Source organism: Staurois parvus, unplaced genomic scaffold (genome assembly GCF_062004578.1).
Source record: "Staurois parvus isolate SC_StPar_1 unplaced genomic scaffold, SC_StPar_1.0 ptg000928l, whole genome shotgun sequence".
In the NCBI taxonomy this organism is placed as follows: Eukaryota; Metazoa; Chordata; class Amphibia; order Anura; family Ranidae; genus Staurois; species Staurois parvus.
In genome coordinates, this window is record NW_028318724.1 from 727,529 (window position 1) to 755,470 (window position 27,942).

At 45.3% G+C, this 27,942-nt stretch overlaps 2 protein-coding genes across 2 annotated transcripts in view; one reads left to right on the forward strand and one right to left on the reverse strand.

The window, feature by feature from the left end:
* The window catches only part of WRNIP1 (WRN helicase interacting protein 1), a 134,522-nt gene extending 113,192 nt beyond the window's left edge, over positions 1-21,330 (reverse strand). Inside the window, exon 1 of the mRNA XM_089656687.1 lies at positions 20,444-21,330. Within this exon, the coding sequence (XP_089512813.1) occupies positions 20,444-21,028 (585 nt within the window). The 5' untranslated portion in view covers positions 21,029-21,330. The remainder of the gene's footprint in view (positions 1-20,443) is intronic.
* Positions 1-27,942, forward strand: part of LOC149441985 (uncharacterized) — a 220,228-nt gene that overhangs the window by 13,519 nt on the left and 178,767 nt on the right. The window lies entirely within an intron of this gene.

Genomic DNA, 27,942 nt, shown 5'->3' on the forward strand with positions numbered 1-27,942 from the left:
CTTCTATTTTCATCTGGAGATCCAGCCAGTAAGTCTGTTTTTCAAAAGAACAAGCTGTCTTGCAGATGTATCAGTTACAGGGAAGAGACAAACCTATTACCAGTGACTGGGGTGCTTACAATGATCAGCTTTTATTTATTCATATAAAACCTTTATCCCAAAAAGGAACAAAACTGTTTGCTGTAACTGCTTATAAAGTATTAGGTGGAGTTTGGCTTCAATTCAATAGCATATTTTAATCTGCTAGCGCAGTGATCTCCAAACTGGGGCCAAACATAGCCCTTTGCTTGCTTTTATTATACAGCCCATGGGGCACTATTTCATCTGATATAAATAATGGGGCACTGTTCCTCTGGCTGACACCAACGGTGGGGCACTGTTCCTCTGGCTGACACCAACGGTGGGGCACTGTTCCTCTGGCTGACACCAACGGTGGGGCACTGTTCCTCTGGCTGACACCAACGGTGGGGCACTGTTCCTCTGGCTGACACCAACGGTGGGGCACTGTTCCTCTGGCTGACACCAACGGTGGGGCACTGTTCCTCTCGCTGACACCAACGGTGGGGCACTGTTCCTCTCGCTGACACCAACGGTGGGGCACTGTTCCTCTCGCTGACACCAACGGTGGGGCACTGTTCCTCTCGCTGACACCAACGGTGGGGCACTGTGCCTCTCGCTGACACCAACAGTGGGGAAAAATTCCTCCTGCTGACACCAATGATGTGGCACGATTCCTCCCACTGGCACCAACGATTTGGCACTATTCCTCCCCGACATCAACAATGGGGCATCGTTTTTTCCTCACTGACGTCAGGACCTTTTTTGCTCCCAATACACAGTCTGGTCCCCCTAAAGTCTGAAGAACAGTAAACTGGCCTTTTGTTTAGAAAGTTTGGAGACCCCTGTGCTAGCACATCTAACACTTCCCCCCCCCCACCCCCAGACTGACAATACTACTGTTCAAAGGTTCCCCCTGTGCTCCTTTATCCAGAGTGGGGGCACTCTAATATAGGTAGTGTGTTACTGCTCTAATTATCAGGTGAAAATAGACAAAATAGAAAACATAGAAAGAAAATCAATGCAGCCACTGCATCTAAGAATTAGTCTGCTACAATACATTACATTTTTGGTTTTGGGTTTAACACTGCTTTCAGTTTACACCAGTTTGCCCATCAGTTCACTTTACATTAGTTTTCATCCCTTGTCTGCGTAATTTTTTTAGTAGTTGAAGAAACAAATCATAGGTAACAAAAGTAAACCAAAAAATTGTTTCTTGCCTAAGATCGGACATAACTGGAATGGTCATAAACAGACGGCATCCGTTTACATCCATTAAGGTCTGTATAAAAGTATGAAATGGTTAGAAAAACAAACTTGAATGGACAGAGATATAGGCAAACCCAAAGATATGAATTTCTGTCTGTTTTTCATTCAAAAAAGAGAGACATGACAAATAAACAGAGCAGCCTAAAGCAGCACAAGGGAGACATCGCACTGATAGTAAGTGATGTCCCTTGTGCTGATTTTTTTTTTTCTAACTAAACTTAGGCTTAAACTTTGACCAGACAATTTTATATTGCTCCGCTGTGAATCCATATTGCAGAGTCACTAAACTCTAAATTCCATATACTGATTGAGTAAAAGGAATAACACAATAAAAACAAGTATATAAATAAGAAGGGATTAGCCAGTCAAAAAAGGAAACCTGGATGTCCCATCCTAAATAAAATATCTAAGGACATGGCGTGCAATAAACACTTGCAGAGTATCACAGACACTGCCAGATCATGGCTCACACCTATTCTAGTTTCTCAATCTGTCTGGGCTGACTTGTTCCTCTAGGAACATTTATTTGAAGGACCACTCCTGCGAATGTTTAATGATCATGCCTCTTATGATATAGGAATATGCACACGCTTTAGGTGAACAGACACAGCTAATTCAGTTTTACAATGTTGATAGGATAAGTGCTGTAGATTGGTTTTTAAAAAACTATTAAGAAAGTACAATACAATTTGTTACCACTGCTTGCATTTTAAGTTTAAAAACCAGGAAAAATATAAATAATGTTTCTTTAATTGAGTTTGGGCCTGCCCTCCTACTTGGTAAGCCTTCTTTTTAGTCATCGAGGCTGTTGTCCACCTGGGTGCCAACATGAAGTCTGAAAGGCAGGCAGGGGCAGGTCCCAGCTCACCTTCTGAGCCAACTAATTGATCAGTGAGGCGGACTATTACATTAAAGTGATTGCAAATGTTTTTGTTTTGTTTTTTATTTACATAACAACCAGGCTTATACTTTCCTGCTCTGTACAATGGAATTCCACATGGCCTCTCTTTCTCAAGTCTCCCCCCTCGCCAGTGCTTCTGGTTCCTCCTCTCAGGTGAGTACCCCCATAGGAAGCTGCTTCCTGTGGGGGCCCTCATGCGGGTTTGTTCTCAGTCCGTGCTGTCTGTGTTCATAGACAGACAGCGAGACTTGGCCCCACCCGCTGCTTTCTCATCACTGGCTTTGACAGCGGTGCCAGCCAATGGCTCCCACTGTCCCAGCAAAGCCTGTGAAACCAGTATATGATGGGAGAGAAGACCAGCAGATGAGCACAGCAATGAATCGAAAGAGGGCCCAGGTTAGTAAAATGTGAGGTGAGGGGGCGATACTGATGCCCAAACATTTTTTACCTTAATGCAAGGAATGCACTAAGGTAAAACTGTTTAGGCGTTATAACTACTTAAAATACCAGTTCTACTTTGATGGGGATTTTTAGGCAAGTATCTTATACACATATATCATAAAATCACATCTACTTACAGTTGTGTCCAAAATTATTCAACCCCCAATGCTGTAAAGGGGTTTAGGGACTATAGTGTACATTTGGAATTGTATTCAGAATCAAATCCTACAAGGACGTTGTAACTACCCAAATGCAACTAAAATGACATCAATTGTTTATGTAATACAGTAGTAAATGGTTCTTATGTGGTTTCTTCATTGCCACAATTATTCAACCCCTTAAAGACTACCACTCTGAAGAACAGAGGTTCATACAGGTGCTTTCCATCAGGTATTGAAAACACCTGTGGATGTCACCGAGCAGCAATCAAGCATAATAAGCACCAATTAGGCAGCTTTAAAATGACTGTGATACTCAGCTCCTTCTAGACATTTACTGGTGTGGTTACAAACATGGTGAAGGCAAGAGAATGGTCCAGGAAGACAAGAGAAGAGGTGATTTCTCTTCACAGGAAGGGCAATGGCTATAAGAAGATTGCAAAGATGTTAAACATACCAAGAGACACCTTAGGAAGCATCATTCGCAAATTCAAGGCAAAGGGCACTGTTGAAACGCTACCTGGTCGTGGCAGAAAGAAGATGCTGACTTCGACTGCTGTGCGCTACCTGAAGCGTAGAGTGGAGAGAAGTCCCCGTGTGACTGCTGAGGAACTGAGAAAAGATTTGTCAGATGTGGGTACAGAAGTTTCAGCCCAGACAATAAGACGCACACTGCGTAATGAAGGCCTCCGTGCCAGAACTCCCAGGCGTACCCCCTTGCTGTCTCCAAAGAATAAGAAGAGTCGACTGCAGTATGCCAAAAGCCATGTGGACAAACCACAAAAGTTGTGGGATAGTGTTCTGTGGACTGATGAAACAAAATTAGAACTGTTTGGGCCCATGGATCAACGCTATGTTTGGAGGAGGAAGAACAAGGCCTATGATGAAAAGAACACCTTGCCTACTGTGAAGCATGGTGGAGGGTCAATCATGCTTTGGGGCTGTTTTGCTTCTGCAGGTACAGGGAAGCTTCAGCGTGTGCAAGGTACCATGAATTCTCTTCAGTACCAGGAGATATTGGATGGAAACGTGATGCAGTCCGTCACACACCTGAGGCTTGGGAGACGTTGGACCTTTCAACAGGACAATGATCCCAAGCATACCTCCAAGTCCACTAGAGCATGGTTGCAGAGGAAAGGCTGGAACATTTTGGAGTGGCCATCGCAGTCACCAGACTTAAATCCGATTGAGAACCTCTGGTGGGACTTAAAGAAAGCAGTTGCAGTGCGCAAGCCTAAGAATGTGACTGAACTGGAGGCCTTTGCCCATGAAGAATGGGCGAAGATACCCGTAGATCGCTGCAAGACACTTGTGTCAAGCTATGCTTCACGTTTAAAAGCTGTTATAACTGTAAAAGGATGCTGTACTAAGTACTAAGATTGAATGTCACTTGGGGGTTGAATAAAACTGATAATGCTGTGAGCACAGAAAAGACATTTGTGGTTATTTCATTATAACTGTTATGTTATATTTGTCTGACCTACAAGTGCCTCTTTAATGTAAATGTAAGCAAGATGACTGAATGATCAAAAGCAATGTCAAACTGGCCAAAACACTCAATTTCAGTGGGGGTTGAATAATTTTGGCCACAACTGTATGTACACTTCAAAACATATATAGTAATTATTACATAAAACCACATAACAGCTGATACATCATGTGCAAATGATACCAATGTGCTCTTACAGAACACCCATAAATTCCAACATGGGGAACTTCATATCAATTTTCTAGTGCTTGACTTGTCTGTAACAATCCACAATGCATTTCTTCTTCAGGGATTTGCAGGGTATATCATATTATACACTGAATATATCAACCAGATTGTAAAAAGACAAGACATTGAGACCCTCTCTGTTCCACGCCACCAGCGGCCGGGGGAGACTGCCCATAACAGCAACACGCACACAAAGAGGCCACAGGAGAAAGGAAGTCCTTTCAGTGTGTTTGGTTCATGTCTCCTCCACCACTCATAGCCAGATAATGATTTTATGATTTCCATCTAAAAGTCCAATGGAAGCAGTATTGGTAGTATTTAAATTATGTGATAGAAATGTTGGCGAACACAAGTGTGTAGACATCACTAATTTTTCAGTTTGGAGACTTACATTTAAAAATGGAAAGGGAAGTTTGGGAACATGGGAGGGGCAGGACCAAGCTCCACGTTTCCAGGAAAAAGGAATAATTGTACAGAACTTTAGCTGCGTTATTCAATTTAAGCCAGTTTTGAGTTCATCCTTTTTTACATCTTAATAACTGTTCAATTCTAAAATTGATAGTCAACTCCTACAGAAATGCACATGGATATCCTTTTTTTCTAATGTTTGCTCGGATTACGCAGTTGGCTCATCTATCTAGGTGATAAATTCCAATTCAAAAACCAAAGCAAAGGTTACCAGCACCACCAATACTTCTCATATCCGATCACTGTTAGGACATCGGATGAATGTCAAAACAACGCAGGAGCTCTATGCATGTCAAGGATGGAATTACGCCCAGTGCACGAAGTTTGTATGGGCCAAAATGCTAAACTGATACTATGGGCATCACTCTGCTCTAATATGATCTCTTCCCTGCCCTCTGAGCATTCTCCTGCACCTGTCTTTATTTATTCTAGGTTATGTGGCCCCCTGGGCCCTCTCTATCTGAGTTTTCTCAACCTCAAAAATGACACGACGAACCACAGGAATCTGAGGGTGGCTGGCGCAAAAGCAACACTGTGGGGTAGAAGCATTTCAAGGAATGTGCCAACAATAAATAAGCCTGCCTATCTGCTAAATGGCAAACAACATTAATCTCTCAACATGAGATGCTTTTCTGAAGAGACTTTGGGTCATCTTTCTGTACACATGCCCATGTTTAATTTTCTGTAATTAATACATGTACTAATATGGGTATATATTTACTAGCACACAATATAGGATTGTTACCCACGAGGAACCACCAACTATTTGTGCCATTAATTAAGGGTGGTTGCACATGTCCACAAACCACTAGAAAATGCTTAACCAAACGCAAGTCACATTTTCAGAGTCTGTGAACGCTGAATATGTACTGAAAGCACTTACATTTATTGCACTTTGGTGATCAGTGGAAACAGTGCACTGTGCTCAGCAAATGTTGCATCTGGTTTCAGAGTGATGGAATAACTGCTACTCAGCACATACATCCAACTGTATATACATTTGTATCTAAGGATCCTATTTTACCTTTAAAGTGTTACTAAACCCACCACAGTAAAGTCTGTATAGGCAGTAAAGCATGCTTGTTATACTCACTGTGGAACCTAAGGGGTTAATCCTCTGCATTGTGTAAAAAGGCTGTTTGATCTTGACTTCTCTGATTCTACCCTTCTTCCGTTGTCCCCCTCTTATCTCCTGATAAGATATATTGTGTGGAGACACTCTGCTCATTCTCAGTTTGGTGTGTATATCTAGAGAGGGTTTTTTTTCTTGGGAGAGTGCATGTGATCAGCACTGTCCAGAGCAGAAAGAACTCCTCCTACAAGCTTTAACCAGTGCTCTGCTGAACACTAATAGAGCTCACAAGACTGCTCTAGCTGCTGATGAAAAAAGGTATTTAGCAGTTTATATTTACTAAAATAGCTGCATTTCTACATTCTGTGTGCTGTGGGAGACCAGATATAGGGAATGCAGGGTCCTGGGTTTAGTAACACTTTAAATTCCCTCCCAACTCATCCTTGACTAATGGAGCTCTGTGTGAACTCAGCAGTACTAGTTCTTTAGTCATCCACTATTAGCCAGAGGGTAGAGACTAGGCAGCAAACTGTTCAGTTTGATTATACCTTCATTCTTCCTCAGCAGCTGCTCCTCTCCTCCTGCACTGTTGGAAACTTTGGATACTGAAACTAAGAGTATCAGCAGTCAGAAGTCAATAAGCTCTTGGTACTTACCTGCTGCACTGTTTTGCAGATGAGAATTCACTGCAGCAGTTGCCTGCTGGTGAGATACAGAAGCCACCATCAGAATGACAGGAATCTGCTGCAACAGTGTGGCTGGAGGAACCTGTAGGGACCTCTTTTGATCTAATCTATTGAAGCCATAATAATTACACTTTTCATTGTAATCATTTGTGGGAATCAAATTGCATCATGATTTTATGTTTCACAATCTATTAAAAGGCTTAGGATACTATACCACCACATTTACTGGCTCAGGACTGAGATTTTAGTTAAGCTGTGGGCACAGAAATATAAGAACTGCCACTTGACTAAATTTGTAGGTGCAGACTCCTAGGCCAGCACTTGGATCTCTGGGAAAGCAGGAAGATTAGAACAGGAACCCTCGGGTTATCCCTAATTTGTGATGGTATTTGGACAAAGTATTTGGATTTTTGACCGGCAACTTTTCTACGCCAAGGGATTCCCCCAGTTTCCTTGGACGGTGCCTAAACTGATTTGAGATTAAAGCTCCTCACCTGGAAGTATTTCTTCCAGTTATATAGTTATTTGAATATAATTTAGGATAAAGGATGGATCCAATGCATCTTCAGGGGCCTCCTTCATCAGGACGTAAAGATGGAGAATGCACAAAACACCAGAAGTATATTTAACAATATTTTGACAAGACAAGTGAAGAATCTGCCAGCAACTGGTTGGAGCAGCAGTTTTGGGCTTTTATCCTGGCGTGTAAGGTATGGTATGATGAGCTGCATCAGTTCAAAATTGCTTTGCTCTCTGAAGAGCGATCCACATTCAGACTGCTCTTCAGAGAACATTTGAGAGGTGGTGAGGAGGCATCGCCTCCTCGTAAACTGCTTTAACCCCTTCAACTCACACCTAGTGCGCCACACCTTTGTGCACTGCACGAGGTTCTGGGAAGCTTTCAGAGCGACCCCATTCATTTGAATGTGTCACACTTGGCAGGCACTATACCCACTGAAAGCACCAAGGCATCCAATTGCTGCAGCAGGCTCAAAATCAAAGCATTGTGGCTGTGGCATGTGTACATTTCCCGACACTAAAACTGCAGCTAAAGAGGGAGTGGTTGGTGAGGTGGTAAAAACACAGGGCAGCTGTGGGGTTTTATTTCCCTTCAGCCACTAGTGTGAATGAGTCCTTGAAGCAGACCTTCAGGAACTTTACAAATCTGCAGAATAAATTCCTACAATTTTTCAGGGAAAAGAAACAGGTTTGCTTCAACTCCCCCATTCCCAGCAGCATATACTTACCTTTCTTTTTGCCATGTGGTTCTGCCTTGTGGTTTTGCGAGGAAAAGGAAACACTCAGCATGTTTGGGTATGTAGGAGCATACAACTCACTCCATTTGACAATGCTGGGTAGCACTCACTCTGGCTCCCACAGACTGGCTATGTGCTCATGTGGTACACAGATTAGTCCTGTCATAAGAAGGTGCTCCTAACGACATCTCGTTATGTGTATAAAAGTCTGTCCACTGAATCTTTCTTGAGCACCACCATGGGCAAGACCAAAGAGCTCTCAAAGGAATTCAGGGACAAGATTGTAGCCCTGCCCAAGGCTGAAATGGGCTACAAGATCATCAGCAAGAAGCTTGGGAAGGAGACAACTATGGGAGCGATTAATCGTGTGGGAGGAGCTCTGCATGGCCACACGGTTTTCAAATTTGACAGAGAATACGGGGAGCCTTCTCTCCGTATAATCTACCAGAGGCTATGGGAACATGTTGCATGTTTCACCCTAAAAATGGGTGGAACATGTAACATGTTCCCAAAGGTGAACTTATCCTTTAAAAAGTGGACCTTTTTATTTTACCTTGCATGGGTACAGCACAACAGGACTTAAAATGGTTGTAAAGGCTGAAAGTTTTTCACCTTAATGCATACCCTGCCTTAAAGTGGTTGTAAAGTCTCAAGGTTTTTTAAAAACCTTCTGTGTGCATCAGTGCCCTCAGCCCCCTCAATACTTACCTGTGCCTCATCGTGATCAAGTGATGTTGTGGTCCCTCAAGGCTCTGTCCTTGGGCCCCTTCTCTTCATCTACACCTCCTCCCTTGGCCAACTCATACACTCTCACGGCTTTAACTACCACCTCTGTGCCGACAACACACAAATCTATCTCTCAACCCCCCACCTCACCCCCTCGGTCTCCGCCCGAATCACACACCTACTGAGCGACATATCAGATTGGATGTCGCTGCACTTCCTTAAACTGAACCTCTCCAAAACCGAGTTTGTCTTCCCCCCCAGCCCGGACACCACCCCCTATTGACTTCTCCATCACATCCAACAACGCCACCATCAAACCCGCCCTGCAGGCCAGAGTACTGGGTGTCATTCTGGACTCCAATCTATCCTTCCAGCCCCAAGTCCAATCTTTAACAAACTCGTGCAGACTCCACCTCCGCAACATCGCCAAAATCCGCACGTTCCTAACCCCAGAAACCACTAAACAGCTCATCCACTCCCTCATCATATCACGACTCGACTACTGCAACTCCCTCCTCACTGGCCTGCCTCGCCGCTGGCTATCCCCGCTTCAGTCGATCCTGAATACAGCTGCCAGACTCATTCACCTTTCCAACAGCTCCGTTTCCACCACCCCCCTCTGCCAATCCCTCCACTGGCTTCCGATTGCGCAACGGATCAAATTCAAAATCCTAACACTGACGTACAAAGCTGTCCACCATACTGCCCCGAACTACATCACCGACCTAATATCCAAGTACCGCCCAGCATGCACACTGCGCTCCTCACAAGACCTCCTTCTCTCTAGTTCCCTGGTCTCCTCCTCCCATGCCCGCCTCCAGGACTTCTCCAGGATGTCACCCATCCTCTGGAACTCCCTGCCCCAACCCATCAGATTATCACCTACTCTCCTCTCCTTTAGGCGCACCCTGAAAACCCATCTCTTCAGGGAAGCCTACCCCACCCCCTGCTAACCTGCCGACCTCCTCCACTCTTCCTACCACTCCATCCCCCACAGCTATCTCCTCCTGTACCACTATCCCCTCCCTCCTAGATTGTAAGCTCGAAAGAGCAGGGCCCTCAATCACCTCATGTTTTGCATTGTATTGGTATCGTTCTGTCACATGTTCTGTCCCCCTCTGTAATGTACAGCACTGAGCGAACTATTGGCGCTTTATAAATACTGTATAATAATAATAATAATAATAATGTGCATAGCTGTCCCGGGTCTCTGCCTCCTTATTGGCTAAGAAAGCAAGCGGGAGCCATTGGCTCCCGCTGCTGTCAATCACAGCCAGTCAGATAATGAGGAGAGAGAGGTAAAGGGGCCAAACCGCAGCTGTGTGTGTGAATGGACACATGGAACAGCGGGTGCCCTATAGCAGGCTGCTTGCTGTGGGGGCACCCAACAGGAGGGAGGAGCCAGGAGAGCCTGAGGGGGACCCGAGCAGAGGAGGAACAGGGCTGCTCTTTGCAAAACCACTGCACACAGTAAGTATAGTATGTTTGTTATTTTACCGGCAAAAAAAAAAAAAAATGAACCTTTAGAATCGCTTTACGGTAAAATACCATTCTATTGTCAGGCTTTCTATATTTGATAGTTACACGGCTGTCTGTGGCTTCAGTACTCTGACCTGGAATCAGAATGCAGAATCCAAGAAGTTAAAGCAATGTCTCAACTTCTAATTAGCGTACTTCAAGTTATTCAGACCAATTTACTACAAGAGTATAACATGCTCACTCTGCAAGAGAATTATCCCTTACCTTAGTGAATAGGGTGAAAATGTACTTGTTAAAGATTGCCCAATTACTTACAAGGAAAATTAAGAAAACAGGGTTTTAGCTTTCATGTTATATGACAGAAGTCAGCACAACTTGCACTTATTCACGGAGCGAAGTAAAAATATAAAATACTCCTATCAGCCACAATTATTTTTTTTCTTATTTTTTTTTTTTTGCTAAAGAACGTCAATAAATCCTGTCTGCAGAGAAATGATGGCTTTATTCGAAGGTGCAAATCTAACAGCTGTCATCCTTATCCTTACCTCAGTACACAATACCAGCCAAAGGCTCAGAGTGCCCTCTACAGTCTAAACCAAATAATGCATTTATAAATGGTTTTGCATTTTAAAATACCGTACCTATTCAAATACTACTTAGCGCTACTGAGAGTGCAATTTCATCCACATATATTTACATTTGATAGAACCATGAATATGCGTTCTATCAAAAGAAAATGTTCCATCATTTTGTGATGTTTCTACTGTTGAACTAAAGCCATCTTGACTTATTAGTAGAAAGTTTAGTAGGAGAGGGATACACTGTAAGACATCCTGACAGTTTCTGTCCTCCCTGGGAATATTCTCCCTGTTTATCCTGGTGACCATCATTAACTTTTCCAACTGTCACTGAAACAGGAAGTGAGGGGAAAACATCTAGTGGGGGAACTGCCTGCTATTGCAGCAATAGCTTAGTTCTGTTTAAATAGGGTACTGTGTTATAGAAAAGTGCTCTTATGGCTCATGTACACAGGCACTTTCCAGTAGGTGGCTTTTTATGCATCTGAATGCAGTAGTATAATAGCCAGTGGCATTCAATGGAATACAAAAAAAAAAAAAAAAAAAAAAAAAGCTTTTTCACATTTTTTATGCTGTATACCTGTAAACATTTGTGGTAATATTTACATATGTATAGCATAGAGAGCAAATTAACTCTATTGGAGACGTGCCACCTAGCAATGAGGAAGGCAGTAGGGGCCAGAGGTGCCTAGAATCCTTTATTGCTAGAAGGCAGGTGGCACTATTGTCTGCAGCTGACATGTTAAAAGTGGGGAATCACTATATTGATATATCAAGGCCTGAATGGCTCATGCAGTGCCCAATTATGCACAGAATGACCAGTCTTCCATTGCGCAGATAACAACGAATGACTCCTTCATTCAGGAGAACATGTAAACGGGACGCTGAGCCAGGATGGTTTAGGGTGCGGCGGTTCCCCATTAGGTCTGCTCAGACAGCTAAGCTGAGGAGCCATTTCAGCCTGTGTATAATTTGATTGACCAACAACATTATACAGTGCCTTGAAAAAGTATTCACACCTCTTAAAATTTTCCACATTGTGTCATGTTACAACTAAAAGCGTAAATGTATTTTATTGGGATTTTATGTGATAGACCAACACAAAGTGGCACATAATTGTGAAGTGGAAGGAAAATGATAAATGGTTTTGAAAATGTTTTTTCAAATAAATATCTGACAAGTGTGGCATATATTTGTATTCAGCCCCCTTTACTCGAATCTAGTGGAACCAACTGCCTTCAGAAGTCACCTAATTAGTAAATAGAGTCCACCTGTATGTAATTTAATCTCAGTATAAATACAGCTGTTCTGTGAAGCCCTCAGAGGCTTGTTAGAGAACATTATCATGAAGGCCAAGGAACACACCAGACAGGTCAGGGATAAAGTTGTGGAGAAATTTAAAGCAGGCTTCGGTTCTAAAAAAAAATCCCAAGCTTTGAACATCTCACAGAGAACTGTTCAATCCATCATCCGAAAAAGGAAAGAGTATGGCACAACTACAAACCTACCAAGACATGGATGTCCACCTAAACTGAGAAGTAGCCAAGAGGCCCATGGAAACTCTAGAGGAGCTGCAGAGATTCACAGCTCAGGTGGGAGAATCTGTCCACAGGACAACTATCAGTCGTCCACTCCACAAATCTTGCCTTTATGGAAGAGTGACAAAAAAAAAGCCACAGCAAACATGTGGAAAAAGGTGCTCTGGTCGGATGAGACCAAAACTGAACTTTTTGGCCTCAAAGCAAAACGCTGTACCCCGAACGCACCATCCCCACCGTGAAACATAGCAGTGGCAGCATCATGTTGTGGGGATGCTTTTCTTCACCAGGGACAGGGAAGCTGGTCAGAGTTGATGGGAAGATGGATGGAGCTAATCTTAGAAGAAAACCTGTTACAGTCTACAAAAGACTTGAGACTGGGGCGGAAGTTCACCTTCCAGCAGGACAGCGATCCTAAACATACAGCCAGAGCTACAATGGAAAGGTTTAGGTCAAAGGATATTAATGTGTTAGAATGGCCCAGTCAAAGTCCAGACCTAAATCCAATTGAGAATCTGTGGAAAATTGCTGTTCACAGACGCTCTCCATCCAATCAGAGCTTGAGTTATTTTGCAAAAAAGAATGGGCAACAATTTCCCTTTCTAGATGTGCAAAGCTGGTAGGGACATACCCAAAAAGACTTGCAGCTGTAACTGCAGCGAAAGGTGGTTCTACAAAGTATTGATTCAAGAGGGCTAAATACAAATACACGCCACACTTTTCACATATTTATAAAAATTTTGAAAACCCTTTATCATTTTGCTTTCACTTCACAATTATGTACCACTTTGTGTTGGTCCAGCACATACAATCCCAATGAAATACATTTAAGTTTTTGGTTGTAACATGACAAAATGTGGAAAATTTCAAAGGGGTAGGAATAATTTTTTCAATGCACTGTACACCGGCAGAAACGGCTCCTCCCACCAGCTAATGGGGAACTGCAACACCGAATCATGTATGTAAAGACCACTAGCTCTGCCCACACCACTGCTAGGATGCAGATGGCTCAAGCCACCTAGCATCCTTCTTAGCTAGAATGCAGGGAACTCAAATCACCTAGGGTTCTAGCCACCAACAGGACACATCTGCACTGTACAAATGTATGTAAACATGTACATGCAAACAGTGTATGTATTAGGAGATGTTAGTTGGCACTTTTAGGCACATTTTAGCAATGTATGAAAAGTTTAGTATGGGCATAGTTTCCTTCAGGCACGCTTTGAATGGTGTAGATTTCCATGAATGAGTGTACTTGGTCACTAGAAATTTTTAGGTAGGTGGTACATGTCAAAATAACATCCACATGAATGGCAGGACCTAAGATTTCCCAGAAGAACATTTCCCAATCCCATCACATTACCTTCTTCCCATACTGCATCCTGGTGCCATCTCTTCCCCAGGTAAGCGAGGCGCACACACCCGACCATCCACATGATGTAAAAGAAAATGTGATTCCTCATACCAGGCCACCTTCTTCCATTGCTCCATGGTCCAGTTCTGATGGTCCCATGTCCACTGTAGGAGCTTTTGACTGTCGACATTTGTCAGCGTGGGCAGCCTGACCGGTCTGCAGATAGGCAGTCTCATAAAAAAACTGCAATCCCCATTTTTTCTACTTTCAACATCAATTTCAGGGACAACATGTTTACTTGCTGCCTAATATATCTCTCCAGCTTTCATGCCATTGTAACAAGATAATCAATGTTATTCACATAACCTATCGGTGGTCATGAAGTTGTGGTTGATCAGTGTACAGGGATAAAGCAGAGTGCAGAGGCGATATATTGCCTCATCACCTGTCAAAACGCCTCTGAAAAGCCATCCACCGTGGAATGCTTTTCAGAGGGACGGCAAGGGCTTCTGCTGGTGTAAACTTATTCAGAGTATTGCCTGTCAGTCACAAAGAGGGTTTTGCATATTTGACTTAAAATATACATCCAAGTATAATATCTCCACAAATATATAGGTTTCATAGTTTACACATGTAATGATAATCTGATGTGTTTATACAAATGTCTGGGGCTTTTATAAACAAACAAAAACAAGGGCTTCATAGCAACCTAAACTTTTCATGTTTTTAACATTGCCCTGTCTATGTCCTTATCACCTCCCTGCCGGTCCCCAGCACTGCTGGAATAGTAGCGCCTGTTAAGCAGCCAAATCAAGCTCCGGTGTCCACTCCGCTAGGTCCCGTTCACACCTGGGTGTTGTGGGATTGCGACAGAATCACCGTGATTCTGCCTACAATCTCAGAACGCACTACAATTGCAAAACGCAAGTTCAGGTGTTATTTTTAATGGCACCAAAAACGTGGTGTGGTTTTGCTGCAATTGTTGCACGCTTTACTGGGCAGAAAATGTCATCATGTGAAGCTTGTTGCCCAAGAAGGAGCAGTAGTTTCTTTTAAGTGACAAGCTTCCCGAGATTTTCCGCAATTTACTGCAATTTACTGCACAGCAATTTACAGCTCATGAAGCTTATCGCCCCAAAAAAAAGCAGGAGCTTATTTTGGGCGATGATCTTCACGTGATGCGATATGCCGCATGGCAAACCCGCACCATGTTTTAGGTGCCATTGAAAATAATGGCACATGAACCTGCAATTTGTGATCACGGGCAGAATCGCAGCAATCCCAAAACACCCAGATGTGAATGGAAGCGCCCCATTCACACATACGCAATTCAAGATGCGTTTTCAAACTCACCGATTCACATTACAGGCTACATATTATCTCTTCCTACTGAGGCTGTTCACACAGATGCAATCCACATACATTGCATTTTGAGTGCCATTACAAAAAGGGTCCTTTTCAGTTTTTTTTACAAACTGCGAGTTTGTAGTGGTACGTTCCAGACTCGCAAGTGATTAGAGTGGCATGTGGACATAAGTGATCACAACCCCGATGAAGCCACGTGATTGGAGGCGTAACGCGTAGGGGAAGGGCTACGTCATCACTCGGAGAGGAGCTGCACAACACGATAGACTGCAGGTGTATGACTCAGAGGCCAGCAGAGGATTTCCAATGGGATATTGCGTTATTTAAACCTGTGTAATGTGAGTTTAATACTTGGATGGTGGGAATAAAATGTTTTAAAAGGTAAAGCACTATGTACTCTATTTCTTCCTGCATGCGGAGTAACACAAGGAGAGGAAAATTAAGAGGTCTGGGATAACAAAAGGAGTGTGTAATCCCTGAGGGGATAATCAGCCACCAGAGGATACATCCATTACTCCTAAAGGAAGGATCTCCCAATTTTACTAGCAAAAGTATATGTCCAGCAGGTTCCAGGGAAAGTGAACCGAAAGCGTGTATAGCCTAATTGCAGGTATCAAAGGAGGTGAGCGCACATCTTCACTATTTGAAGGATTCACAAAAGTCACAAATTGAAGAACAACAAGCACCAAGTCACTATATATAAACAATTGTTTATTCAATGGGACTATTATTTTGATGATGTTTGGATTCATACTAATCACTACTAGTTATTTAGGAGCATTTGGTTATTTTTGTTTATGGGGATCATTTAAATGCGTTTTAGTTGAGTGTTATTAGTTGTTTTATTATTTTTGTTATATTAAATGAGGGTATTATGAATATAAATGAAATTGAGGGTATTACTAAGTACATCATGTCACTCATGATTTATGAGCACTTGGTAAAATATTTTTTTAGAGGAGTATTTTCTGTGGAATTATTTTGATATTTATTTGGAGGAAATTGATTAGTTGAAATTATCTATTTAAATATTTTTGGTATTTATACACTTTTATTAGTTATTTGTATCATAATTTGAATTAATTTAATGGTAATAATTTAATTATTTATTGAGAAGTATTTAGGAGCGCAACATATATTTGTAGACATACAGTCATGGCCGAAATTGTTGGCACCCTTGATATTTCTCCAGGAAATCATGTATTTCTCACGAAACGTATTGCATTAACACATGTTTTGCTATACACATGTTTATTCCCTTTGTGTGTATTGGGGCAAAACAAAAAAAGGGAGGAAAGAAAGCAAATTCGACATAATGTCACACAAACCTCCAAAAATGGGCTGGACAAAAGTATTGGCACCCTTTCACAACTGCGGATAAATAAGAATGTTACAAGCATGTGATGCTCCTGTAAACTCACCTGGGGCAAGTAACAGGTGTGGGCAATATAGAAATCACACCTGAAAGCAGATAAAAAGGAGAGACGTTCACTTAACCTTTGCATTGTGTGTCTGTCTGTGCCACACTAAGCATGGACAACAGAAAGAGGAGACGAGAACTGTCTGAGGACCTGAGAACCAAAATTGTGGCAAAATATCAACAATCTCAAGGTTACAAGTCCATCTCCAGAGAACTAGATTTGCCTTTGTCCACAGTGCGCAACATTATCAAGAAGTTTGCAACCCATGGCACTGTAGCTAATCTCCCTGGTCGTGGACGGATGAGGAAAATTGATGAAAGATTGCAACGCAGAATAGTCCGGATGGTGGATAAGCAGCCCCAAACATGTTCCAAAGACATTCAAGCTGTCCTGCAGGCTCAGGGAGCATCAGTGTCAGCGCGAACTATCCGTCGACATTTAAATGAAATGAAACGCTATGGCAGGAGACCCAGGAGGACCCCACTGCTGACACAGAGACATAAAAAAGCAAGACTACAGTTTGCCAAAATGTACTTGAGTAAGCCAAAAGCCTTCTGGGAAAACGTCTTGTGGACAGATGAGACCAAGATAGAGCTTTTCGGTAAAGCACATCATTCTACTGTTTACCGAAAACGGAATGAGGCCTACAAAGAACAAAACACAGTACCTACGGTAAAATATGGTGGAGGTTCAATGATGTTTTGGGGTTGTTTTGCTGCCTCTGGCACTGGGTGCCTTGACTGTGTGCAAGGCATCATGAAATCTGAGGATTACCAAAGGATTTTGGGTCGCACTGTAGGGCCCAGTGTCAGAAAGCTGGGTTTGCGTCCAAGATCCTGGGTCTTCCAGCAGGACAATGACCCCAAACATACGTCAAAAAGCACTCAGAAATGGATGGCAAAGAAGCGCTGGAGAGTTCTGAAGTGGCCAGCAATGAGCCCAGATCTAAATCCCATTGAACACCTGTGGAGAGATCTTAAAATTGCTGTTGGGAAAAGGTGTCCTTCCAATAAGAGAGACCTGGAGCTGTTTGCAAAGGAAGAGTGGTCCAAAATTCCGGGTGAGAGGTGTCAGAAGCTTATTGATGGTTATAGGAAGCGACTGATTTCAGTTATGTTTTCCAAAGGGTGTGCAACCAAATATTAAGTTAAGGGTGCCAATACTTTTGTCCAGCCCATTTTTGGGGTTTTGTGTGACATTATGTCATATTTGCTTTTCTGCCTCTGTTTTATATTTGTTCCAATACATACAAAGGGAATAAACATGTGTATAGCAAAACATGTGTTAATGCAATACCTTTTTTGTGTGAAATACTTGATTTTCAGGAAAAATATCAAGGGTGCCAACAATTTCGGCCATGACTGTAAGTGTTGCTATTGACAGGAGTTTTTGCATTGAAGTGAATGGAGGGCGTTTTTGCATCTATGACGGTGGGAGGCATGTTTACACTGAAGGCGGTGGGAGGCGTTTCCGCACTGAAGGCGGTGGGAGGCGTTTCCGCACTGAAGGCGGTGGGAGGCGTTTCCGCACTGAAGTCAGCGTGGAGGAGCGCTTGCACTGAAGTCAGCGTGGAGGGGCGCTTGCACTGAAGTCAGCGTGGAGGGGCGCTTGCACTGAAGTCAGCGTGGAGGGGCGCTTGCACTGAAGTCAGCGTGGAGGGGCGCTTGCACTGAAGTCAGCGTGGAGGGGCGCTTGCACTGAAGTCAGCGTGGAGGGGCGCTTGCACTGAAGTCAGCGTGGAGGGGCGCTTGCACTGAAGTCAGCGTGGAGGGGCGCTTGCACTGAAGTCAGCGTGGAGGAGCGCTTGCACTGAAGTCAGCGTGGAGGAGCGCTTGCACTGAAGTCAGCGTGGAGGAGCGCTTGCACTGAAGTCAGCGTGGAGGAGCGCTGCACTGAAGTCAGCGTGGAGGGGCGCTTGCACTGAAGTCAGCGTGGAGGGGCGCTTGCACTGAAGTCAGCGTGGAGGGGCGCTTGCACTGAAGTCAGCGTGGAGGCTCGCTTGCACTGAAGTCAGCGTGGAGGGGCGATTGCACTGAAGTCAGCGTGGAGGGGCGCTTGCACTGAAGTCAGCGTGGAGGAGCGCTTGCACTGAAGTCAGCGGGAGGAGCGCTTGCACTGAAGTCAGCGTGGAGGAGCGCTTGCACTGAAGTCAGCGGGAGGAGCGCTTGCACTGAAGTCAGCGTGGAGGAGCGCTTGCACTGAAGTCAGCGTGGAGGAGCGCTTGCACTGAAGTCAGCGTGGAGGAGCGCTTGCACTGAAGTCAGCGTGGAGGAGCGCTTGCACTGAAGTCAGCGTGGAGGAGCGCTGCACTGAAGTCAGCGTGGAGGAGCGCTGCACTGAAGTCAGCGTGGAGGGGCGCTTGCACTGAAGTCAGCGTGGAGGGGCGCTTGCACTGAAGTCAGCGTGGAGGGGCGCTTGCACTGAAGTCAGCGTGGAGGGGCGCTTGCACTGAAGTCAGCGTGGAGGCTCGCTTGCACTGAAGTCAGCGTGGAGGGGCGATTGCACTGAAGTCAGCGTGGAGGGGCGCTTGCACTGAAGTCAGCGTGGAGGAGCGCTTGCACTGAAGTCAGCGGGAGGAGCGCTTGCACTGAAGTCAGCGTGGAGGAGCGCTTGCACTGAAGTCAGCGGGAGGAGCGCTTGCACTGAAGTCAGCGTGGAGGAGCGCTTGCACTGAAGTCAGCGTGGAGGGGCGCTTGCACTGAAGTCAGCGTGGAGGGGCGCTTGCACTGAAGTCAGCGTGGAGGGGCGCTTGCACTGAAGTCAGCGTGGAGGGGCGCTTGCACTGAAGTCAGCGTGGAGGGGCGCTTGCACTGAAGTCAGCGTGGAGGAGCGCTTGCATTGAAGTCAGCGTGGAGGAGTGTTTGCATTGAAGTCAGCGGGACGCTTCCGCATGGAAGTCAGCGGGACGCTTCCGCATGGAAGTCAGCGGGACGCTTCCGCATGGAAGTCAGCGGGACGCTTCCGCATGGAAGTCAGCGGGACGCTTCCGCATGGAAGTCAGCGGGACGCTTCCACATGGACGTCAGTGGGACGCTTCCGCATGGAAGTCAGCGGGAGGCGTGTTTGCAGTGAAGTCAGCGGGAGGCGTGTTTGCAGTGAAGTCAGCTTGGAGGCGTGTTTGCAGTGAAGTCAGCGGGAGGTGTGTTTGCAGTGAAGTCAGCGGGAGGCGTGTTTGCAATGAAGTCAGCTTGGAGGCGTGTTTGCAGTGAAGTCAGCGGGAGGCGTGTTTGCAGTGAAGTCAGCGGGAGGCGTGTTTGCAGTGAAGTCAGCGGGAGGCGTGTTTGCAGTGAAGTCAGCGGGAGGCGTGTTTGCAGTGAAGTCAGCGGGAGGTGTGTTTGCAGTGAAGTCAAAAATCGTACCTGTACTGAAATCGCACAGAAACTTGAATGACATTGCGATTTCAGTACACATGTGTGAAGCCAGAGGCTGCTTGCCCGGGCAGATCTAAATTTATAAAAAAAAAACCTACCTACCTGGCGCTGCATGATAGAAATAGTGCATCCCTGAAAACTGACGCTCATATTAACTCTACTAGAAGCCATCAGCACCAAAAACAAAACCTGACGCTTGTAGAAGTGTGTACTGCATTTACCTGCATCAAGTGTTGGGCATTACTTTCATTGGCCAGAATAAATCATTTATTGCGCCCATTGAAATAAATTACCGCTTAGCGTTCAGTTGATTTTACACACGTTTAAGCGCATCAAGTGTCTTTTGCTCCAAGACACCGTCAGTCATTTTTTCTGCCACTAAACCCCCCTGCCACAAAACGCTGCTAAAAGCAGACGTGTGCATGGACACATAGGACAACGGGGGGGGGGGGGAGTTTAGGGGCAGTAAAAAAAACACCCGACACCCTTAGCAGTAGTTTGAAAAAGCCGGGCGTGCACGAGACCTTAGTAGCCACGATCAGTACTGATGTATAGAGGCAACACCAAATTCAGAATGTGCACCAACCTTGCCACAACCAGGAGGCCCCCACAAGATGGCAGAAGGAACGTCATTGGCCTGTAACAGTTTCCTGAGCATGGTGTCCTCTCCGAGGACCTTCTCTTGGCCCATGTAATCTTGGAGCGTGCACGGCCTCATTCTGTCAGCTAGTGGTTTGCCATCCAATTTCTCAGCCATGTTGTTCCCTTTGGGGGGTCCTTGTGTGAGCCCACCCTGGGTTAGCGCTCTCATATTCTGTTCTTTCTTCACATTTTCAGCACTGGACCCCGCTTTGACATCCTTCCATTGGGGATTCCTCTTAGGGGAGGTCATGAAAGGAAAGGGGGTCTTAAATGGGGTCTCCTCACGTAATAGTTTCTGGAAGACAGGGAAACTAGGTGTGGCTGAGCCAAAGGCCTTCTCGAGCCTCTCCTCGTGTGCGGAGAGCCGCCTCTTCTTAGGCATCACCCCGCTGGACATCATATCCAGGCAGGAATCAAGGTGGCTGTTGATGATCTCGGCTGGAATCACCTCGGCGCACACAGGGCATTCCACGTCACTGTCTGAGCTGCTACTGGTGTCCAATCCCAGCAAGTCAGCATCGTCCGCCATCTTTGTACTGGGGAAGGAGGCAACACTAGAGACTTTGTATTAGAAATGCTCTTCTGTACTTCTGTACTCGGAGAAACTGAATATTCAGCCGTCCAATCAACACGTGATGCTTCCACCCATCACCACGTTAGGATGACTGTATACACCACGTGTGAGGGAGCTCAGTAATGAACGCCGTACAGACGCCCACAGCACTAGTCCCGGGTGAGTTCAGTCAGGAGCTTGTGAGGCGACGAGGTAAACAACGCGCAGAGCCACGCTTCTCTCACAGCTTCCTTGTCCCGGGTCAGAGGTAGCGGACAGACCGGGGCAGTATGGGAGCCGGCTGGGCTCCTCCTCTCAGGGCGCGCTGCCTATTCCCTCACACAGCAGCCTGTGGGCTGCAGGCGACTCAATGGGGACGCGTTCCCGCGCTGCTTTACCACATATATTCCAGTCACAGCTCGCTACTGTCAGCGGCAGGCTGAGGAGGGAATGCTGGGACAGCCAACATAGAGACACTACACCCAGGGGCGGACTGACCACTTGGAAACTCGGGCACTGCCTGAGGGCCCGGGGTCAGTAGGGGGCCCCATGAGATGCCCCTGGTACCTTTTCCATAGGCTTTTTTTGAGTTTGGGCAAGGACACAGGGGCCCCATGATCCCCTATTGCCCGGGGGCCCCATGAGTTGTCAGTCTGCCCCTGACTACAACCGTGCTTCCAGGCAGGCTTAACCACTTACCTACCGGGCACCTCTACCCCGTCCTGCCCAGGACAAGTTTCACCTTTCAGCGCTCTCACACTTTGACAATTGCGTGGTCATGCAACACTGTATCCATATGACATTTGTATTTTTCACACAAATAGAGCTTTCTTTTGCTGGTATTTAAAGCCGAGTGCCACTCATCCTGTCAAAAAATAAAAACAGCTACAAAAACTGTAACTGCTGATAATAAGGTACTTGTCTGTTAATTTACCGGATTTATATTTATATATATATTTTTTTTATATATATGTTTAAATAAAACAATATATATATATAAATAAATAAATCCGGTGAATTAACAGACAAGTACCACTTTTAAAAAACAGCCACTTACCTGCCCCTCGTTCCCTCGGTGTGTCCCCTGCAGCTCGTTTCACCAGCCGTCCTGTATTCCAGGAGGCCGGCATCTTCAGTGTGGGCACCCGGCTGTGATAGCTTACGGCTTCACAGCCGGGCACCCACTGCACATGTGCGAGTAGCACTGCGCTTCATGAATGGTCCTGTAGTCTTCTTGGACCTGTCACGTGTCCCAAAAGACTACAGGGAGAGAGGGAGGACACCTTCCATTTTTGATTGCTTAGGCGATCGGACCGGAAGTGGGAGCGGGTATCTGTCAAATTCGGGTACCCACTCCCCAAAGGTGCCAATCCTTGATGGGGAGCGGGGGATCAGTCCTTAAAGCAGAACTTCCCCTTTTGGGTGGAGCTCCGCTTTAATTACCACGGGGTGTTTCATTGTTTGCGCTATAAACAAAAAAAAAGAATAAAGAGTATGGAAAAAAAAAGTTTCTTTGTTTCTATTATAAAATTTTGCAAACAGGTAATTTTTCTCCTTCACTGATGTGCGTTGATGAGGTGGCACGGATAGGCAGCACTGATGGGCATTGATAGGCTGCACTAATGAGGCGACACTGGTGGGCATTGATGAGGAGGCACTGATGGGTGGTGCTGACTGATGGGCAGTACCGACTGATGACACTGATGGGAGGCACTGATGGGCAGTACTGACTGATGACACTGACTGGAAGCACTGATGGGCGGTACCGACTGATGACACTGACGGGAGGCACTGATGGGCGGTGCCGACTGATGGCACTGACTGGAGGCACTGATGGGCGGTGCCGACTGATGGCACTGACTGGAGGCACTGATGGGCGGTACCGACTGATGACACTGACTGGAGGCACTGATGGGCGGTGCCGACTGATGACACTGACGGGAGGCACTGATGGGCGGTGCCGACTGATGGCACTGACTGGAGGCACTGATGGGCGGTGCCGACTGATGGCACTGACTGGAGGCACTGATGGGCGGTGCCGACTGATGGCACTGACTGGAGGCACTGATGGGCGGTGCCGACTGATGACACTGACTGGAGGCACTGATGGGCGGTACCGACTGATGACACTGACGGGAGGCACTGATGGGCAGTACCGACTGATGACACTGACGGGAGGCACTGATGGGCAGTACCGACTGATGACACTGACGGGAGGCACTGATGGGCAGTACCGACTGATGACACTGACTGGAGGCACTGATGGGCAGTACCGACTGATGACACTGACTGGAGGCACTGATGGGCAGTACCGACTGATGACACTGACGGGAGGCACTGATGGGCAGTACCGACTGATGACACTGACGGGAGGCACTGATGGGCAGTACCGACTGATGACACTGACTGGAGGCACTGATGGGCAGTACCGACTGATGACACTGACTGGTGGCACTGATGGGCAGTACCGACTGATGACACTGACGGGAGGCACTGATGGGCAGTACCGACTGATGACACTGACGGGAGGCACTGATGGGCAGTACCGACTGATGACACTGACTGGAGGCACTGATGGGCAGTACTGACATGGCACTGATGGGCAGTACTGACGACACTGATGGGAGGCACTGCAGTGCCCTGATGATCAGTGGCGATCTCCTCTTTGACAGCTTCCGATTATCTGCAGTACTTTCCTCACGCTGTGACAACATGAGGAAAGTGCTGCTGATAACCGGCAACTGTATTTAATCCGTGACCTACTGTGTTATTGGACACATCTGATCACGTGGTAAAAGGTTGCTGTGATTGGCCATTTACCTCACCACGTGATCTGCTGTGAGTGTAGGACACAGCGATCTTGGAGATCACTGGATGTGCGCCTCTGGGGGTGCACAGGAGGGCGCGATCTGAGAGGATGTCATATGACGTCCTCTTAAAACTGGGTCACAGCACTGTAGCCATCATTCGGCTATAGCGTGGTTAACCACTTGCTCTCCAGAGGATTTACCCCCCTTTCTGACCAGACTATTTTTTGCGATACAGCGCTAACAATTGCGCGGTCATGCAACGCTGCACCCAAATGAAATTTATGTCTTTTTCCCCCCACAAATAGAGCTTTCTTTTGGTAATATTTGATCACCTGTGCGATTTTTATTTTTTGTGCTATTAGCAAAAAAATACCAACAAGTTTGCAAAAAAAAACCAATGTTTTTGACTTTTGCTATTAAACATGTCCAGTAAAAAATTTAAAAAAAAATCACATTTCATCCTAAATTTAGGACAAAATGTATTCTGCTACATGTCTTTGCTTAAAAAAATCCAATAGATGTAAATTCATTGGTTTATGTGAAAGTTATAGCGTCTACAAATGGCGGTATATATACTGGAATTTCTGATTTGAAATACTAGTAATGACAGCGATCAGCGACTTATAGTGGGACTGCAGCGGGCATTCTGACACTGGGGGGAACTTACTGCTACTGACATCCCAATGGCACTAATACAGGGATCAGTCCAAAATATAAGCACTGACACTGTACTAATGACACTGGTCAGGAAGGGCTTAACATCTGGGGCGATCAAACGGTTGCCTGTGTGTTTTACTGTGTGTGCTCTGTGTGTTTTACTAGGAAACATACTGCTGTGTATTTCTCAGTAGCATGTTACTGTTGGCTGGAGAGAGATCTGTGCTGTTTACAGACAGGTCTCTCCCCTGTTGGTGATGCTTGGCGATCGTCGGGTGCTATCGGGAAATCTCCAGCCGGGACCCAATGATTGACATCTGTAACCACCAATGGCGGCGAGGGTAGGGCAGTGCGCACGCGCGCCCCCTACCTGGAAATGCAAAATCAAGTATATATACACATGATTTTGCGCAGCCCTGCTGCCCTGTAGCGGTAGTTCTACTATAGGGCGGTCGGGAAGCTGTTAACATGGAGATGTTATTCCATAAACTGGCCAGTTCACACTACATGCGTTTCAGTTGCTTTTTTTCTGCATCCAAAACACACAGAAAATTGGTTATATAGTTGTCAGTGTCATAGTTCAAATCAGTGCTTGCAGTTGCAGTGCGTTCTGGCTGCAGAAAAAAAAAGTAGAACAGGCTGCATTTTTTCTGCACAGAACTGTACTGGAACACGGTAAAACGCATAAAAAATGCACTGGAGCGCACTGGAATGCACCAAAAATTCACAGGAATGCACATGTCCCTATTTAAATTGAAGAAAAGGGGGGGAATTAATTGGAAAGCATGAAAAACACACTGGAACTCGTCAAAAACGCACCAGAACGTGCCAGAAACGTGCATGTGGGAACGCATCTGGACTGCATTTCTATAGTGTGAACTGGCCCTTAAAGTGACACTAAACTCCAGGAAAAAAAAATATTTTTAAGTACTGTATGTACAGGGGTTAGACAAAAAAATGGAAACACTACATGATTTGCAGGTGTGAAAGTGGCGACACTTCCTATTGAACGCAGGACACAGGATAACATGCTGGGGAGTTTACTGGCTGTAGAAAAAAAGGTCAAAAAGTCACAGAGGCACCAGCAAAGCAGGCACCAATAATTTGCTCTCTTTGAAGCTCAGTAAGCTCTGACATGACTCCGTAATACTAGCAGCGCATGCAGTGAATGACGAAAGTGAGGCTTCCCATTTGTTAGCTAGGTGTCTCATCACACAGCGGAAGCAAAAGAATGTTACATCACTTACACTTTCAAACTTCAGTTTTACACCTGCAAATCATGTAGTGTCTCCTTTTTTTTTGTCTAACTCTGGTATTCTTTATAAAAGAAGCACAAGATTTTTTATTTTTTTAAATCATACTTACCTAGGTAGATGCAGCATCGGTCCCCCACTGGCTCTAAGTCCTCATGCACACTGAACGTTTTTACAGCGGCTGTTTTTAACTTTTGATGTTTTTTTTCTACAGCCAGTAAACTCCCCAGCATGTTATCCTATGTGTCCATGCACACATTGACTGGAATCAACATTTTTTGGCTGGAAAAACCCCCCAGAACTAGTGGGTTTCTATGAGTTTTTTAGCTGTAAAACACTCTAATGCTGAAAATTGCGGTAAATCGCTGCAAACCAGCATTTTTGGATGGTTTTTGTAAAAAAAAAACAAAACCGTAAACGCTAATGCAAAAACACTAAAAAAAAGCTGAAAATCTCACGTTTTTTATGTGACTTTATACAGCTAATGTTACCAGCATTATTAAAATGCCCGGTGTGCATGAAGCCTAAGTGTAAGAGCTCAGCAATCAGATGGCCGCTGTTAACCGAGTTCTCACCGCCGCTCTGAGCAGAGGACGGTGAGTGTTATGCAGACCATAGATGGGTCGAAAATCGGCCGATTTTTCCTCCTCAAAAAAAATCTGCCGATTTTCGCACCGTTAATGGGTTAATTGGTCGGCCGTTTTTCTGGATTTTGTCAGATTTTTTTGATCGGTAAAGTTGGAAAAAAATCGTCCGATTCTGCGAATCGGCCGATTTTCGCGGCAATGATGGGCAAATCAGCCGATCTTTTTACCGATAAAAAATCTGCACATGAGCCGTGACCTGCAAGAAAAAGAAGAAGAAGAGAAAGAAAAAGAGAAGCAGAAGAGAAAGAAGAAGAACAGAAAGAGAGGAATTCCAGTCCGCTATTGTATTTGACATGAAAAAGTATTGCGGTTGCAACAATGTATCTATTTGTATCCAAAAAAACCATCTGTATCCGAATTGGATACAAATAGATACAATGTTGCAACCGCAGTACTTTTTTAATGTCAAATATAATAGCGGAGCTCTCTGCAGGGACAGAAGTAATTAAATGCCGGCCGTAGATGGGAAGAAAATCGGCCAATTTTTTTTTACTGTTGGTGGTAACATCGGCCTATTGAACGACCGATTTTTCATTTTTTTGTTAAAAAAATGGCTGGTTTTCTCCCTGTCTATGGCCTGCATTAGTCACCGCTGTCTGCTCTGCCCTCTGATGCTCGCTGAAAGGCTGAGCTAGGTGCCACTCCAGACTCCGACTTTAAAGTTGGGATCTTTCCCCAGCCTAGACCGGTTTAGTCACCTTAGCCGACAGCAGGCTTCAGCCCACCATCAGCTGAAACGGGTCACAGGAGTACAGAATGACTTGCACTCCTGTGATCCACAGAAGTACAGCCAAAAAAGCTTTGGCTGTACTTCTTGAACTCAAAAAAGTCTATTCTATTGCTGTCAGCTTCCTCCAAACTCTTTTTTTTGCTTCTGTGATCTGACATCCTGCTAGAGGGAGGCTACATTTGTTCTCCTTGGTCCCACTGTATGCAGGAACATAGCCACCCTCTCTTGTTCACTCCTTAGGCTATTTCACACAGGCATCTCCTCTATTCGTTGTTCATCTGTCTGTTGATGGGTGAAAAACAGACATCAATGTGTTCCCTATTGGCAAATGGATGTAAACTGACATCCATTTACATCCGTGTTTTGTCCACTTCCATCCAGGTCTGTTTAACTACTTAGCGACCGCCTACTACAGATATACTGCGACAGAGCGGCTGCCCTGCACCGGATCACAAACATGTAAAAAAGCAGATAGTAAAAACATTGGTAGGCACACATTTAACCCTTTGATTGCCCCTAAGTGGTAACCCCTTCCCAGCCAGTGTCATTAGTACAGTGACAGTGTATATTATTAGCACTGATCACTGTATTAGTGTTACTGGAGATGTCAGTGTCATTTAGTCAGTTCCCAACCAACGTCAGTTAGTGTCAGATTGCCCGCTGCACTAACACAGTCCCACTATAAGTCACTGATCACTGCCATTACCAGTAAAAAAAATAAAAATTCTAGTATATATACCATCGTTTGTAGATGCTATAACTTTCAAGCCAACCAATTAATGACGGCACCTCC